At 32.2% G+C, this 14,825-nt stretch overlaps 2 protein-coding genes across 4 annotated transcripts in view; both read left to right on the forward strand.

The window, feature by feature from the left end:
- The first annotated feature begins 1,557 nt into the window (after window positions 1-1,557).
- LOC109598057 (zinc finger protein OZF) lies at window positions 1,558-3,433 on the forward strand. Its single transcript, XM_020013865.2, has 4 exons — window positions 1,558-2,127; window positions 2,184-2,336; window positions 2,619-2,797; window positions 2,854-3,433. The coding sequence occupies exons 1-4, from the start codon at window positions 1,636-1,638 to the stop codon at window positions 3,281-3,283; spliced, it is 1,254 nt and encodes a 417-aa protein (XP_019869424.1). The 5' UTR covers window positions 1,558-1,635; the 3' UTR covers window positions 3,284-3,433.
- A 1,511-nt stretch (window positions 3,434-4,944) lies between these two features.
- The window catches only part of LOC109598058 (protein yippee-like 2), a 36,565-nt gene continuing 26,684 nt past the window's right edge, over window positions 4,945-14,825 (forward strand). For all 3 annotated transcript variants that reach the window (XM_049961543.1, XM_020013866.2, XM_049961547.1), the window contains exon 1: window positions 4,945-5,083. Coding sequence is in view for 1 of the 3 variants with exons in the window: in XM_020013866.2 (XP_019869425.2) it covers window positions 5,072-5,083 (12 nt within the window). In the remaining 2 variants the exon portion in view is untranslated. The remainder of the gene's footprint in view (window positions 5,084-14,825) is intronic.

Below are 14,825 nucleotides of genomic sequence, written 5' to 3' on the forward strand. Positions count from 1 at the left end.
AATTAAAGTCTAGCCAGACTTAACTTAAATTAAACTTTCTAAGAAGACGTTCGTATTGAATGCATTAAATTTATCTTTAATTATTGTTGTTGTAATTATATATTTTCTGTAATTATATAGGTAAATACAAAATGTACATGTTTATCTTATTTTTCATTTCTTAAACAACTTCTGAAATACTGAAGTCCGAAACACATGGGGTAATCACATGGGAAACTACACACTTCAGCAACCACATGTTGCTATTTTCATCCCTCTAAGGCGTCCTTTCAGAATTCCGACCAGGAGAACATAAACAGCCTGGAAGTTCGGGGGTAGTTTTCATGACATCGTTCGTTTGTGTATTAACCAAATCTATTAGACACGTGGACGCATCGACTGGCAATTGAATCACAGAATTAGAGTTGTGGGGGGATGATTACGTAATGTTCCTGTTTTATGTTTGGTTCGCTTGGAACAGGGTACCAGAAAAGGCCTCAGGATTATCGGTATAGGGGTTGTTTTAACGCGCCGTTTTGTTTTTAGATTTGTATATTCGATTATTAGAAACTGTTGTAAATGAATTTTGATATTGAAAAATCGTTAAAAACATTTTTTAATGTAAGTTTAAATAAACTGTTAATCTGGTTGAATGCATAATTTTTAAAGAGAGCACTAGATAATATATTTATAAAAAACATTTTTAAATTGCTTTTTGTTTGACTGACGGTCGCATTTCCTTGAACACAAATCGATCGAATTGTATTTTTTTGACTCATTTTCTCACAATTTACCTGTTTTCCTTACATTTCAAATGAATAGAAATTTTCAGAATACTGTATGTTTTAATAACAACACCCACAAAATTCCTCAGAACGTTTATAATTAGTCATTGTTGACGGATTTATCGTTATGCACACACGTTTTGGTTCTTTATGCGTTTTCAATTAATATTTCGCGTGATTTATAAACTTGGGAAGATTAAAGGTGATTCTGTCGTTGACTTGTTTGTTGTCAGTCTTCGAGCGCTTTTAGAAGTTATGGAATAAAACAAAAATTGAGAACAGTGGAAACTTAAAATGATTATTAGATAGAAATGCGAAAATAATGGCTTATATTTTAGGAATATAAATTAAAGTTACAAGATATAATATGAAACTATTAAGAATTATTTTAATATGTACTTTTATTTTAATTCCTTAGAATCATTTTAATGAAAATAGATGTAAATCAATTTTTTTAATTATTTTTATGAGTTATTACTAATTACTGAAATTTTCATATATAATGATTATTAGTTTCTAATACATAAAATTAAATCCATTTATGTGGGTATAATTTTATTACTTTTCATGGGAAAGGAAAGTTAAAATTTTGATTAAACAGTGTAGGAGTTAACAATTTCAAAACAAATCCATATGCGATTTTAATTACGTAATTTTATTATAATTATATCATGAATGAATAGGCAACCAAGTGTACAGTGCGCGTAAAAGGGGTTGCAACCAAAATATACACAGAATTGGATAATATTAGACAGATACCTTCTATAACGACTTTGTGTACTACAATCGTTTATTTACGATTTTTGACATATGTCAAACAAATTGTAGTAAAATGTGAACATATCGAAAAGTGCACAATCCAATCGGAAAAATGAACAATTTCTACGCACTCTCCTACTTGAACGCCTTGGAACTGAATCCGGTGGAGGTTTGTCCGGAGCAAGATCTCCAAGACCAGAAGAACTTTCGCTACTCCATTTTCCCAGTAAACGCACTGCCCAAACCCGAAACACCCCCGGATATTAAGGAAGACGTTCAAGAGTCCAAGCATTTCCTTGCGCCGTTCCTCAAAACGGGACAGGACAACGTGCCAAGGACCATCAAAGAGACAAACCAGGAGAAAAGGAGACCATTCAGTTGTGATTTGTGTGGAAAAACGTTCTTACTAAAGCACCATTTGACCAATCATTCTAGAACGCATACAGGGATCAAGCCACACCGGTGTGATCAGTGTGGAAAATGTTTCACCCAGAAACATTGTTTGAACACTCATTTGTTGTTGCATTCTAGTGACAGGCCTTATCAATGCAGGGAGTGCAAGAAAAACTTCACTCTAAAACACCATCTAATCACACACATGAGGGTAAGCATCATTTTACTGCTTGCGAAGTACTTTCATTATAGTTCGACTGTTTTTAGGTGCACACCAGAGAGAAACCTTTTGTATGTGTCGACTGTGGTCAAAGTTTCCCCTTGAAAAGGCATTTAATAACGCACAGTAAATTTCATGCTGGTGAAAGACCATTCTTGTGTGAGGAATGTGGAGAGTCATTTGCACAAAAGGATCATCTGGTAAGTCATTGCGCGATATATATTATTTATTCCGTAAAAAAAAAGTTGAAAATTTGATTTCTCTGATAATCGAGACATGATACATAAGTGTCTCAGACAACAGCAATTGAAATTGATTTTAAGTTGACTTTCTCCCAATGAAAGCAACATGGTGACTTATATATATACATATATATATATATATATATATATATATATATATATATATATATATATATATATATATATTAATTTTTAATTAAAATACTTTTTTCCTTAGTTAAGTTTAGAATATAATTACAGGTGATGCATTCAAGATTCCATGGCTCAACAAACTCTTTTGCCTGCAACGAATGCGGCCTAACATTCACCCGAAAATTCGAACTGGTAAATCACGGAAGAGTCCACGGAAAACAACCACTTTCTTGTCCCGTTTGCAACAAGGAGTTTTTGCAAAATCGCACCCTAGTAGCGCACATGAGGTAATAAAAAACGCTCTTATTCTATTATATGTATAATAAATTACAATTCTTCCCAGGCAACACTCCCAATTTACTCTGCCTTGTTACACGTGCGGCGAAACATTCCAACGCAAGGAAGACCTGATCTCGCACTCACAAACGCGTCACCCCAAATCGCAACTGGACCTCATTTACAAACCTCTGAGCTGCCTACAGTGCCCATCCACTTTCAGCACCCACGAGGCTTTGGCGTTGCACGTGAAAATCCACGTGGGTAATTCCGGCGCTCCCAAGCCGGAGACCGTGAAGAAGTTCGTCTGTGATAAATGTTCGAAGGCCTTCAGCGCGGAGCACGGACTTAAGCAGCACCAGAAGAAGAACCCGGACGGTCTGTGTGCGGTCAGGTCGTTCGTTTGCGACGTATGCAACAAGGCGTTCCTGCAGAAGAACCATCTGCAGTTGCATCAGCGGCAGCATATGGATACTAGTCGAAAAAGTGTAGATTAAATTGTAATTGTGCACATGTAGGAAGCATAGGCCTTATTTAAGTACTAATTTATTCACGATAGGATTAGGTTTGAAATGTCTGTCGAATGGTTCGATTTGTTTTTGTGCAATTGTTTCTTATGATTAAGTTATAAATATGTATTGATATTATTTTAATCTCTCTGATTATTTAATTATTTGTATTAGTTTGTGATTAGAGACTGGATCTATGTAAGTGACTACTTAAAACACATCAGACGCATGAGGTTTATGTGATTAGATGTTTATTTGTTATTTATTATTATTAAGTAATTTATTTGTTTTTAAATTATCAAAACGGCCTCATAATAATATAAACAAAAAACAATAAAAAGATTTTTTTATAGTTATGACAATAGATAATTGTAGTAAAAACTATTAAATATTTTTATAGTTAACGTCCTTTTCTCAGAACACTAAACGAAGATTTTATTTCCATATAATGTAATAATTTTATGAATATAAAATTTAATTAAGAGTATTAGTCTCTAGAATAACTTATAAAGATCCGTTCTCTAGTTATGATTAAATAAAACTACCATAACACATTTTAGTTCCTAATGATAATAATTAATTAGGTTTCTCTCTTTTTATTATGAAAATATAATTTGTCTTTAATAAATAAATAGATCTTTAAAGAAATGTAAGGTCATAACTAATATTAAATGGATTTTAAAATAATGTTTTTTTCTTGCTATAAAATCTGTAATTTTTCTTAATCTTTGTGAATATAACGGGCGAGTCAATAGAATATCTAAAAAAATTAAATTTAAAGAATACTGGGAATTAACGTCAAAATTGATAATTAACATACGCTTCAACTTTACATTCAAAATAAAAAATAAACGTAAAGTAAATTGCTTTTATAATTGTAATTTATCACAATTTACATATTAGTTATCATGTCTGTTTTTTATCTAAAGTTAAAACATCAATTTCTACAATTGTAATTGTGTGATAACAAAAAAACGCATTTGCATAATTTTTTTTATATCTATTTTATACGTGTAATTGAAAGTAACGTCTTAGAAACATTGATTTTTTATTGTTTGTTTTTTCTCCTGTACCCTTCATTTATTAAATAATCACAAAACATAATAGTTAACTTCTAATGGTAAGGTAGGTGGTATATACCACCGTAATATATATATATATATATATATATATATATATATTATATATATTACCAACACTTTGTAGATGGAAGCGAGTAAGATAAGCCTTCTCTTTGTTAATTTTAATACCGACTTGTCATCCGAAATCGTCTCGACTATATTTTATAGTTATTTAATACAACAAACAGCAAATGTGAGTATAAAGCGCTCTTTCAATTTAAAAATTAATTAATATTTTTAATAATGGTTAAATGTGGTTTTTGATATGTAAAAGTTAAGTAAATTGTTATACTAAACAATAAAAAAATATGCACTCGAGCGTCAACATTTTGCAAGCCTTCGGACGTCAATAGTTGTATCGAAATTCGGCATTATTTTATCAATAACACAAATCCTATTAACTTGTATAAATATCCTTTTTATTCAAATTATACATCTTTACGGGATTTGTTTACAATGCGCAGCGACGAGGACGCCGCCTGTTATTGTGCGGCTGGCCCCCGAACGATGGGCAGTCAGTCCGTGATCGTTGTTCGTGTAGTTAGTGCAATTTACCGTGTTCGACTTGAATTTTGTGACCGTTTTAACGATCAAGGCAACGTTGATCCGTCGTCCTGTTATTATCCTGCCCACGTGAGGATTGCACCCGACCCGCATGATTTCTAAAGTAAGTGCGCGTCCGTGTTTGAACGTTAGAATTGCACTTTTCTTTGTTACCGCAACAGACAGCCATTTTACCCCATACAGACTGTTTGTTTTTTACTTTTGTTTTGACGGTCAGATCGCATTTCGATGTCGCTGTAGCCCTTTGGTCGCCAGCACGGCTGCCATTTTCATGCATTACATCGAAAATCAATTTTATTATTTTATTATGTCATCCCGAAATTTCGCCGCGACAACTGTCTGACACCCTCAAAAATGAACCAAAACCACCTGCCGCAACCAAAAACCACCCCCAGCCGGCCGAAATCCAAAAAACAATGCCGCAAATAATTGATTAAAAATCAGCGCGACTCAAACTGGGCATTGTTATTATAGTCAGCTGTTATTTCACAACACATCCGAGACGTACGTCCGGCCGGTTTTCTTTGTCAGCTAGCGTTGAAGTCTCAATGACGTCCGTCGTAAATCGGACGATTGAGATGGTTGTGCGCAATTGGGATACGACACTCCGAACGATCACTTGGGCCGCGGTGTCGTGCAGAAGTAGATTGTTGACCTCCGGATGGATCTTTGTTTTGGACGGATGCCGTTATATTAAGGCATTTTTTTGGGTTTTTGCTAATGAAACCGTTACATATTGCCATAATTGTATTTTCTATTAATAGGATCTTTAAAAAGTTTTATTTTGAATGATTATCATGCTTATCTTGCCTTAAATAGGAAGAACCTGATAGACGATAATATTACATATCGGTAATATTAAAAATGCACATATATCTACGTATGTTACAACCTAAATCAAATTTTGTTACAAAGTTTTTATGTACCTTATAAAATCATCTTCCTAATATATTTCTTAAGGATTTTCAAAACGTGTGTTATTTATTCGCATATTTTTCATGAGAAGAATAAAAACATTATTGAAAAGCTCCATTTTTGTATATAAAGTTTCAAATATTTTGTTTCCTACTATAAAATGAAGTGTAAAAATTGTTGAACGACACAAACAAAAAATTTTAAAAATAAATTAAAGCATATATTTGAATAATTTTCGAAAAATTTGGTTCAATATTTTTGAAATAATGGCACAAAGAAAAAAAAACAAATGGTAGAAACATTTTTAATAATTATTTATTTTTTTGTGAACAATACTATAAATAAATTTTTAAAATTAAATTTTAATATATTTAAAAATTCAAGTATGCAGATTTCTTAACATCTATTCCATATATTTATTTGTAAAATTTTTAGTTTCGTCAAGGAATTATGCGAAAAAATGGAAGTTTTTTAAAAAATTGGATTTATGTTTGTGAAAACTAAAAAGCTTTTTTCTTAAAAAAGGTAAAATAATTAAATAAAATTATAAAATAAAAAATTTAAAAGAGAAAAATTTACTGAAAAATATTTTAATTTAAGAATTAATCCATCGAAAATATGGAAGAATAATTCAATTTATTTATATATTTCTTGAAAATCTCTAAGATGCTATATGTTTTTCAAAATTGCGCTTTACTGTACTGTTTCATTTTCAGATATTATAACAAACAAGTGTTGCATTTAAAGAGATATATACATACATACATACATTGTTAACATATTAAAATATAATTTATTGCTCTGAAATCAATAATAAATTTTAATATTTAATTATTTTGCAGCATTTGATAACAATTGATGGAATCATTTTTATAATGGAATTATAAATTAGATTATTGACCTCAAGATCTGTTTTGATGAACACCGTTATGTGGAGTAGTTTTTTGCAGTTTCATGTTAATTAATGAGATTGTGTTGTTGATCTCTTGGGAAAATTATAGAATTATCTTTGCATTAACTTTTTCTTTAAAATTTTTCATAACTAAAACAGAAAACAAACCAACTTAACGTGGTTTTCACATGAATTTTCACGATAAATTGTTACAAGTTCTCACCTTCACCGATTAAAGTTGCAGGAAATGAGCCCCGATACATTCGTTGCATAAATCCTATGAGCGACATCTTCATCCCGGCCAATTTTCGCCGATGTCTATTTATCCGTAACCCGTAAATTCACGGTTCCCCAAGGCGAGCGGAAGTCTCGTCCGAAACGCGATGATATATGTAATAAAATATGTATTTTGCACTACGTGTACACTATTGTCTCCACTATCTGGTTTCGATGCGATTTTATTACATTTTTCCCCTTGGTCTTCCCATAAATTGTGTCCATTGCAATTTGTTACTTTGCCGCATATCAAGAATTTTTATCGAGTTTGCGGCAATATTTAAACGCGAGATCGGTAAACGTCGCCGATATTAAAAACAGCCCCTTCTTTGTTACACGTTAATGGAGTACATGCAAACGTGGCCGCCGTTTTTTTTGCACGCTTAAGGGTTTCTTTTCGCGTTTCCACGCGACAGAACATCAAGGTTGTTGAATAAATTTAATTTGCGAGGGTGAGCTAATATTTTTCTCTCGCATTTCGCATGAAACAACCCGACAAAAGTGCCCACACAATGGACTGACCGTGACGTTCAACATTCCCGAATGGATTCCTTTGCCACTAGTGGCGACTTAATCTGATGGAAATGGAAGGAATCATGCAAATTTTTCTCGTGACTAACCAATGAAATTATGTATATGGAATTTATTTTGTTTTGCTAGAAAATTGTCAAAGGAACAAAAGAGTTTTGTTACAAAATCTATTGATGTGGTTATTTCGTTTCTGAGAAGAGTAATTTCCACAGAATGGCCGTCATATTTTCAGCGTACATGTGAAATATTCGGGAAGCACATCGCAGAATAAATTTCCGGAGAAAGTTATAAATCATTGTTTACAAAATTATTAACATGGAAAACTTTTATAACTGACAATAAGCGTGTAATTTTTCCAGACAAAATGGGAATTCAGCATTGTCAAAAATAATTTGTTGAACCTACAAGTTGGATGCACCTAAAATTAACGTAAAACCGTTGATATATTTTAATTGTGCCGCTTTAATACGTGTGCAAATAAATCGAAAAATGCAGTAGCAATTTAAATATAGATCATTAATAGCCTATAACTGTTTCAACACCATTGATTAATGGCAATCATACCATTAAAATTTTATTTATGCACTGACACCAAAACTCAAAATTGTTGATACGTGAACATAATTATCTCTCTCACTACGCAAACTACATGTTTTTTATTACTTTATTGCAAGTGATGTTTGCAATCGAATCTGAAATGTTTAGGGATTCTAAGAAAATAATAATCTACACATTTTGCTTATTAATAACACTGGTTTACAAAAGGATAATTTAGATACGCAGTATACAAAAAATACATTCATTTTTTGTTTACCTCTAAATAATGGTGTATTCTGTATGTGTTTCCCTTTATTATATTACTTAAACAACCGGCCAAAGTAAATAACTGGTGGATGATGGGCGCGATCGAGAATGGATCGAATTAGATTTCGTTAAATTACCCATCCATCTGTGCTTTTTTAAAATGAAAAAAAGTTACAGGTGATGAAAGGTCTAAAAATAAAATCATTTCAAATTCAGTTCAAATTTTTGTCATATGAATAATTTTTTTAAGAAGAAATAATTCCGATATCCTAAGTTTCAAATTTTAAATTTATAGTTTATTCAGTTGGACCGCAGGCTATTCAAGATCATATTAAAAATGAAAGTGGTACCAATAGAAAGAAGAAAACACTAGTTTTGCTACTTTGTGCCACTGATTTGCTACTTCATTTCTATATTTTCACATTTAAAATAGTTTTATGGCAACAAAATATTCGTGTTACTTTTTTACTTAAATTGATAATTTATTCAGTTACAAAAATTTGGAGTCAATACGGTTTAGGATCGAATTAAAGATGAAAATAATATGATAAAAAGATGAACTAGTATATAAATATGCTGCTAAATCTCTGTATTATTTATTAATAAATTATGAGATATAAATTTTCGTATTTTAAATGAGTTTATTGTAGAGCGTCCAAAATCATATTAAAAGTGAAAGTGATCTGAAGATGAAAAAAAGTGTATAAATTTGCTACTAAATCTCTGTATTTTTCTTCTTGAAATAGTTTTCCGGCAAAAATTATCCAAAATATCCAAAATTGTACATTTTTATCCATAAACTATATCGTATATGTAAGTCTCAACTTTTATATAGATATTTTAATCAGGTACAAATGGTAACGACCAAGATCGAGTAAAAAAAAAATCACACAAAAGAAATGTTTAATATATTTTGATAGCGGGACACCTCATAAAATTTGTATTTTTTTTTCGATTTTGACAAACCAACAAGGCATTTTTTAGCTACGAAAATGGAAGAAATCATATTAGTCATTTTTTTATAGATATTTAACTACACCATTGGTTAAGCACCCCCTGAAATGGGTATGTACCAAATTTTATAAAGAAGTTGTGTATACTCATAATTCTGTGAATAAATCAAAAATCATATTCTTTTTATGAATTTATTTGTTTTGTTTTTAAGAGTATTGCAATATTAGACAAATAATAATACACTTGTACTAATACTCTTAATAGTCAAGTTTTATTTAGTTTCACCAATCCACCGTAGATAGTGGATTTCTTTCTCAATTGTTCTAGGGTAATTTCCACACGTGATTCATTAAATCCACCTCGAAAATTTGATATTTAAGAGTTTTACTATAAGTATAGTATATTATAATTGATATAGTATTATCATTATAATATTTGAATATTATTATATTATATTTTTGACAGTTTATTCTATAGACTACTTAATTAAATAAATCATTTCATAAGTAAAAAAATATTTTCAATTTTTCTACAAAATTGTGAATATGCATATTTTTTTATGAAATTTGGTATATACCCATTTTAAAAGGTGTCTAATCCAGTGGTGTAGTTAGATTTTCGATAAAAAAATTGATGATTTTTCAATTTTCATTGTCAACATATTTTCATGCTTTATAATTGAAAAGAAAGTTTGTTAAAATAGGACACAAACTAAAAATTTTATAAGGGTGTCCCGCATTCAAATGTCACACTATATGCAGTATGCTTTATATTTTCGTTTTTTAAATTATTTTCTGTTTTAAATTTTAATTGGTGGTATATTCAATTACAAACGTTCAAACTTTTGAAAATACCAAATCGGAATAAAATTTAAAATAATATACCAACTAAAACAGATGTAATGTTATTTATCAATATGTTTAAATACTAGCCAAGTCATTTCTTTTGTCATTTTAAATTAGTCTTGGTTTATTAGAGCTTTAAATGTCGCACAAACTATCGATTAAATGAAAAAAATTCTTAAATTCGAATAATTTGTTCCTAAAAAAATTGTTTAAAAGACGAGAATTTATGGAATCGATAAAAACTGCATGGTTTTTGATCATTTATCTGCTGTAACTGGGCTATTTTTCATCTTTATTTCGAAATATAGTTTATCTCGATCGGGTTTGCGGTTCACTCTACTCCGTAGTTTGAGTAGAATCATAAATCGGAAAATAAATACGCCGTTATCTACGTGAACAGAAAAGGTATGATTTTTGTTTTCAGCGTAACCAAATTACCCTGTAAACTAGTGTAATTTATTTAAATATAAAACAAGTGCTGTGTCCTCTTTAAAAAATGATGGCAATAAAAAACTACTTAGTTGTTTAAAAATAAATTTTCCCAGAACTTTACCGACTGTATGCACACAATGGATCGATGTTAAAAACGTTAAAAGTGTATAAAAACACGAAACTCGATATTCCCGACAGTTTCTAATTTTAGTTCAAATATAATAAAAGTGAGAAACACACTCAAGTTGGCGGAACACCTTTACTTAAGAAATTATTGCGCCATGTAACGCGACGAGTGGAATTCGAAATTGTCCGTTTTTGGGTTGCCCCGTTAACAATGGAAAATGTGCACGACCCCGTTGAATTGATTAAACTGCACCAAAATGTAACAGTCCAATTTAAAAAAGTTAAGCCAAGACGCAGGAGCAATGAACAAAAACACGATAACGACAGAAATAAACTGTATGCAGTGATAACGTTTATTATTACATACATATTTACATTTCCATTGCTTCCATTCAACTCTGTGCTGTTTTGATTTCTGCTTGTTTTTTTTTTGGAGGAAGTAATCGTTAAAGTTTTGTGAATATTCAACGTTCATGCGAAAATATTATGCAAATTGTGAGAGGTTATGAAATTATTTATGTCGAGATACGCCGTAATCGTGTAAACTGCGAATTATTATTAAAATTTTGTTTATAAATATTGATGAATGTTCGCTTTCTTTAATAAAGGAAAAAAAACGTGCATTTATATTAGTTATGCATACACAATGAATTCGGTTCGAAACGAGGCTCGACGATAGAAAAATGGATGAAATTATAATCGAGTTTTTCGTTTTATTCTGTTTCAGCCGCATTTTAAGGAAAATTCGGTGCCCCGCCATCGCAGGGATAATGTGTGCGGGAACCCCATATGGTCGGAGTCGTTTGTGCAAAAACATTGACCGCGACCGAAAAAGGCAATGGCACAGTTTAACGTACCTTTGAAGCCGGCCCGCGAAGCCTTGAACTTGCCTCAATGACTTGGCACCGGCACAATGCAAACCTCCTATAATTATCGGCAAGAAAAAAATAAAGTAAAAATTAAAATAAAAGCAAGTGCGCGCCAAATTTTCAACTGGCGATTCCATTAATTTGTTTATCTGATGACAAAGGCGCATGCATAATTGTAAAGAGGCAAAAGTGCAATGTAAATTATGGGCTGATTCGAATTTTCCGTTTAAATATTTATAAAACGGCCGAAGGTCAATTGTGTTTGCGGTCCGAGGCAGTAACGATTCATTTTTACTGGTTAAACTTGCTTGAATTGAAATTTATGTGATAGGAAAAGTATCGATCTGTTTGTATATTTTATTCAATTAGCGGCCAGTCATTAAGTGTGTCTTTCATAAATTTTAAATGAAGCACAATGTTGGTAATGATAATCAACGCACGAATTGATTTAACTGCATTCGGACATGCTAATTTGGTGCCCTTTGGCACATAATTGTATATCAACTGTGCTGAGTTTTTGCATTTAAAGTCATCAAATTCAAATTGGTGAGAGAAAGAGTTATTCATCAAAGATATAAGTTCATCTTTAATATGGGAAAGAAGGGAATTTCATTTCTTTAACAAATTTAACGTTAATAATTTTATTCGTATAAGACAGAAGCCGATAAATCCGTTGTGTCTTGACTAGAAAATCAGCCATTTCTTTTCAGTTCTTTTATTAACGTCCCTCAATCATAGGTCAGTTTCCGCTGAATTATAGAGGTGGTTGTTTAAAATCGATAGTTCCATGGAACGTGTATCTAACAATTTTCAATCCTTTGCCCGCAGGCCGGTTCTTGGCGGATTGTAATCAACTGAGAACGTGACAAAATAGACAACGCGGATTACGGAAATGCGAACTAGACGCCAAATTCTAAATCTAATTTTCATTGCCACGAAATAACGTTAATTTAGGGATTATCTATTAATCGACTATCGGAATCAGGCATTTATGTCAATTAGTGGTCATCGAGTGATTTTCTGTTAACTGGAAGCCGCCAAAGGCCGTAGAAAATTGATTATCTCCAGGAAAGTTATTATTATCTGCAATCACTGGGATTGTGTCCTTTGAAATAATCTTACGTAATTACCGGGGAGATTTCCAACAATTTTAAAATAGAATTAACGAGGCTTCAAGTAGCTCTCAAGGATGCTATTCAACCAGAAAGGAGAAACATTTTCATTACATTTGGTTTTAATATTCTCTCCACCTGTAACAATTTGAAGGAATGTGGAAATTACAAAAAAAAAAATGATGAAATGTGAATTGAAGACCTGACGTTGAATAACAACACCACCAGGAATTCAGGAATTCATTCATTTTTCCACGATACGAAAATAGCTGTTTCATACGTGATTCCAGCCACGTTTTTCCCACATCTTGGAAATCCTTTATTAACGCTCCTTAGTCATAGGTCAGTGTTTCCGCTGAATAATGGAGGCGAAATGGAAATCGATAATTCCGGGAAACGTAAATTTAATAACAATTTTCTATCGTTTTCCTCGAATTCCGTCGCCTGCAATGACAAAAGCAACCACGGGAATAATGAAAATGTAACGTCTCTAACGAATTGTCAGTGCACATGGTGTTACATTAATTTCGGATCATTTGTTACACGTAAACTGGTTTCAGGCGATTGTGCATCTGTGTTAATTAGTCGATCTTTATGATCGCAGTCGTTTTGAGCCCTCCCCGTTCGATCTAGCTAAATGATTTTAGCCGGGGAAATTACATTATTATGTGAAATTAAGGAAAGTAATTATAGTCTGCAATCATTCACAGCAATAAGTCTATTAAAACGTTCTTACATAAAGTTATTATTAACAATAATTGAGAGATTTCCAAAAAGCATAATGAACAAAAAGTAACACTCAAGGATGCCTTTCAACCAAAATGAAAAGCATCCTGTCTAGTTACATAAAACCTATTTCAACCACATTAAGATTCTTGCAACCACCAAGATCAAAAACCTTAGGAACACCTCAGTATATAACATTTCTGGGGAAGTCCCCGAGAAAGTTGCATTATAATTAAATTGGCTTGAAAAAGGTCGGCACGTGTGTGACTCTTATTTAATGCAGTACTTCTTCTAAAAGATGAATATACATGTAAAAATTGCGGTTCGTTATATCCAATATGAATTCCATTCGAATGCAGAGAACAAAGTGAAACTGGTGGGCTGCGATAACAGCGATCGTTTGCCTGCCGGCGGCCTTGATAATCGCACACCAGACCGTCTACCAAGAAATGCGCCCCGAAACAAAACATCCGTCCGTTTCGGGCGGCAGATTAAACCGTCAGGTATGCACGATGATTTCATTCCTTTTGTCTCTCGTCGTCTGGATTCAAATCTGGGGTCGTTAGCACTGGACGCCGGACATCGAAAAGGAAAAAAAAAATGGAGAGAATGAGGCGTGTGTGGGAAACGGAACGATAATATTGGTACCGCACTGGCTGAGTGTTTTCAATTGGTGTGAATGAATAGTTTATTATGATGGTGGATTTTTTAGGTAAATGGCATTTTGTTAATTCACAAAGACATAAATGTTTCATGAGTACAATAACCAACGTTTTAGAACTGCGATTCGGTTATTCGTGCTATAAATATTTTCGCGTGGCCCCTTTGCCAAAAATTGTTCTAATCTCAGTGTTTGTAAATAAATACAGATTTCGAAAACAAACACAGCGTTTAATTTTGGACGTCTTAAAATATGTTTTTCCTCGCAAAAATTTATAGATTTTGGAATTTTGTTTATCTAACAAGAATAATTGTTTCCGGATAAAAACATATTATCGTAAGTACGTGGCAGCAAAATTTATTAGCTTCATTTCATTTTCTTGACGCAATTACGTTTATTGAAAGGTTAAGGGTTATTTGTTTGACCCAAGAACACGAGCATTACTTTTTTATTTAGATTTTGTTATTCCATACATCGATGTGAGCACATTTATGCATCTATTTTTAACACCACTATCGATTTATAATAAATATTTGTTGCTGGGTTCACCGTTTCTCCATTCCCAAATGGTTTTTCCAAGAGGAACTTTTTTTCGGACAGTTGAAAATTTTATGTGCTGGCCGTTCTTTATAATCAATCATAGTTTACACCCGTATTATCTGGACTGCAATCTTCACACGACCACAAAATCGATACCGTTAT

Source organism: Aethina tumida, chromosome 1 (assembly GCF_024364675.1).
Source record: "Aethina tumida isolate Nest 87 chromosome 1, icAetTumi1.1, whole genome shotgun sequence".
Taxonomy (NCBI): domain Eukaryota; kingdom Metazoa; phylum Arthropoda; class Insecta; order Coleoptera; family Nitidulidae; genus Aethina; species Aethina tumida.

Bases quoted from the DNA above. Each gene is read 5' to 3' on its own strand.
- LOC109598057 (XM_020013865.2), top strand. From the start codon at position 1,636: ATGAACAATTTCTACGCACTCTCCTACTTGAACGCCTTGGAACTGAAT. The intron at 2,337-2,618 runs GTAAGTCATTGC...ATATAATTACAG, and splicing joins TTGCACAAAAGGATCATCTG to GTGATGCATTCAAGATTCCA. The intron at 2,798-2,853 runs GTAATAAAAAAC...AATTCTTCCCAG, and splicing joins ACCCTAGTAGCGCACATGAG to GCAACACTCCCAATTTACTC.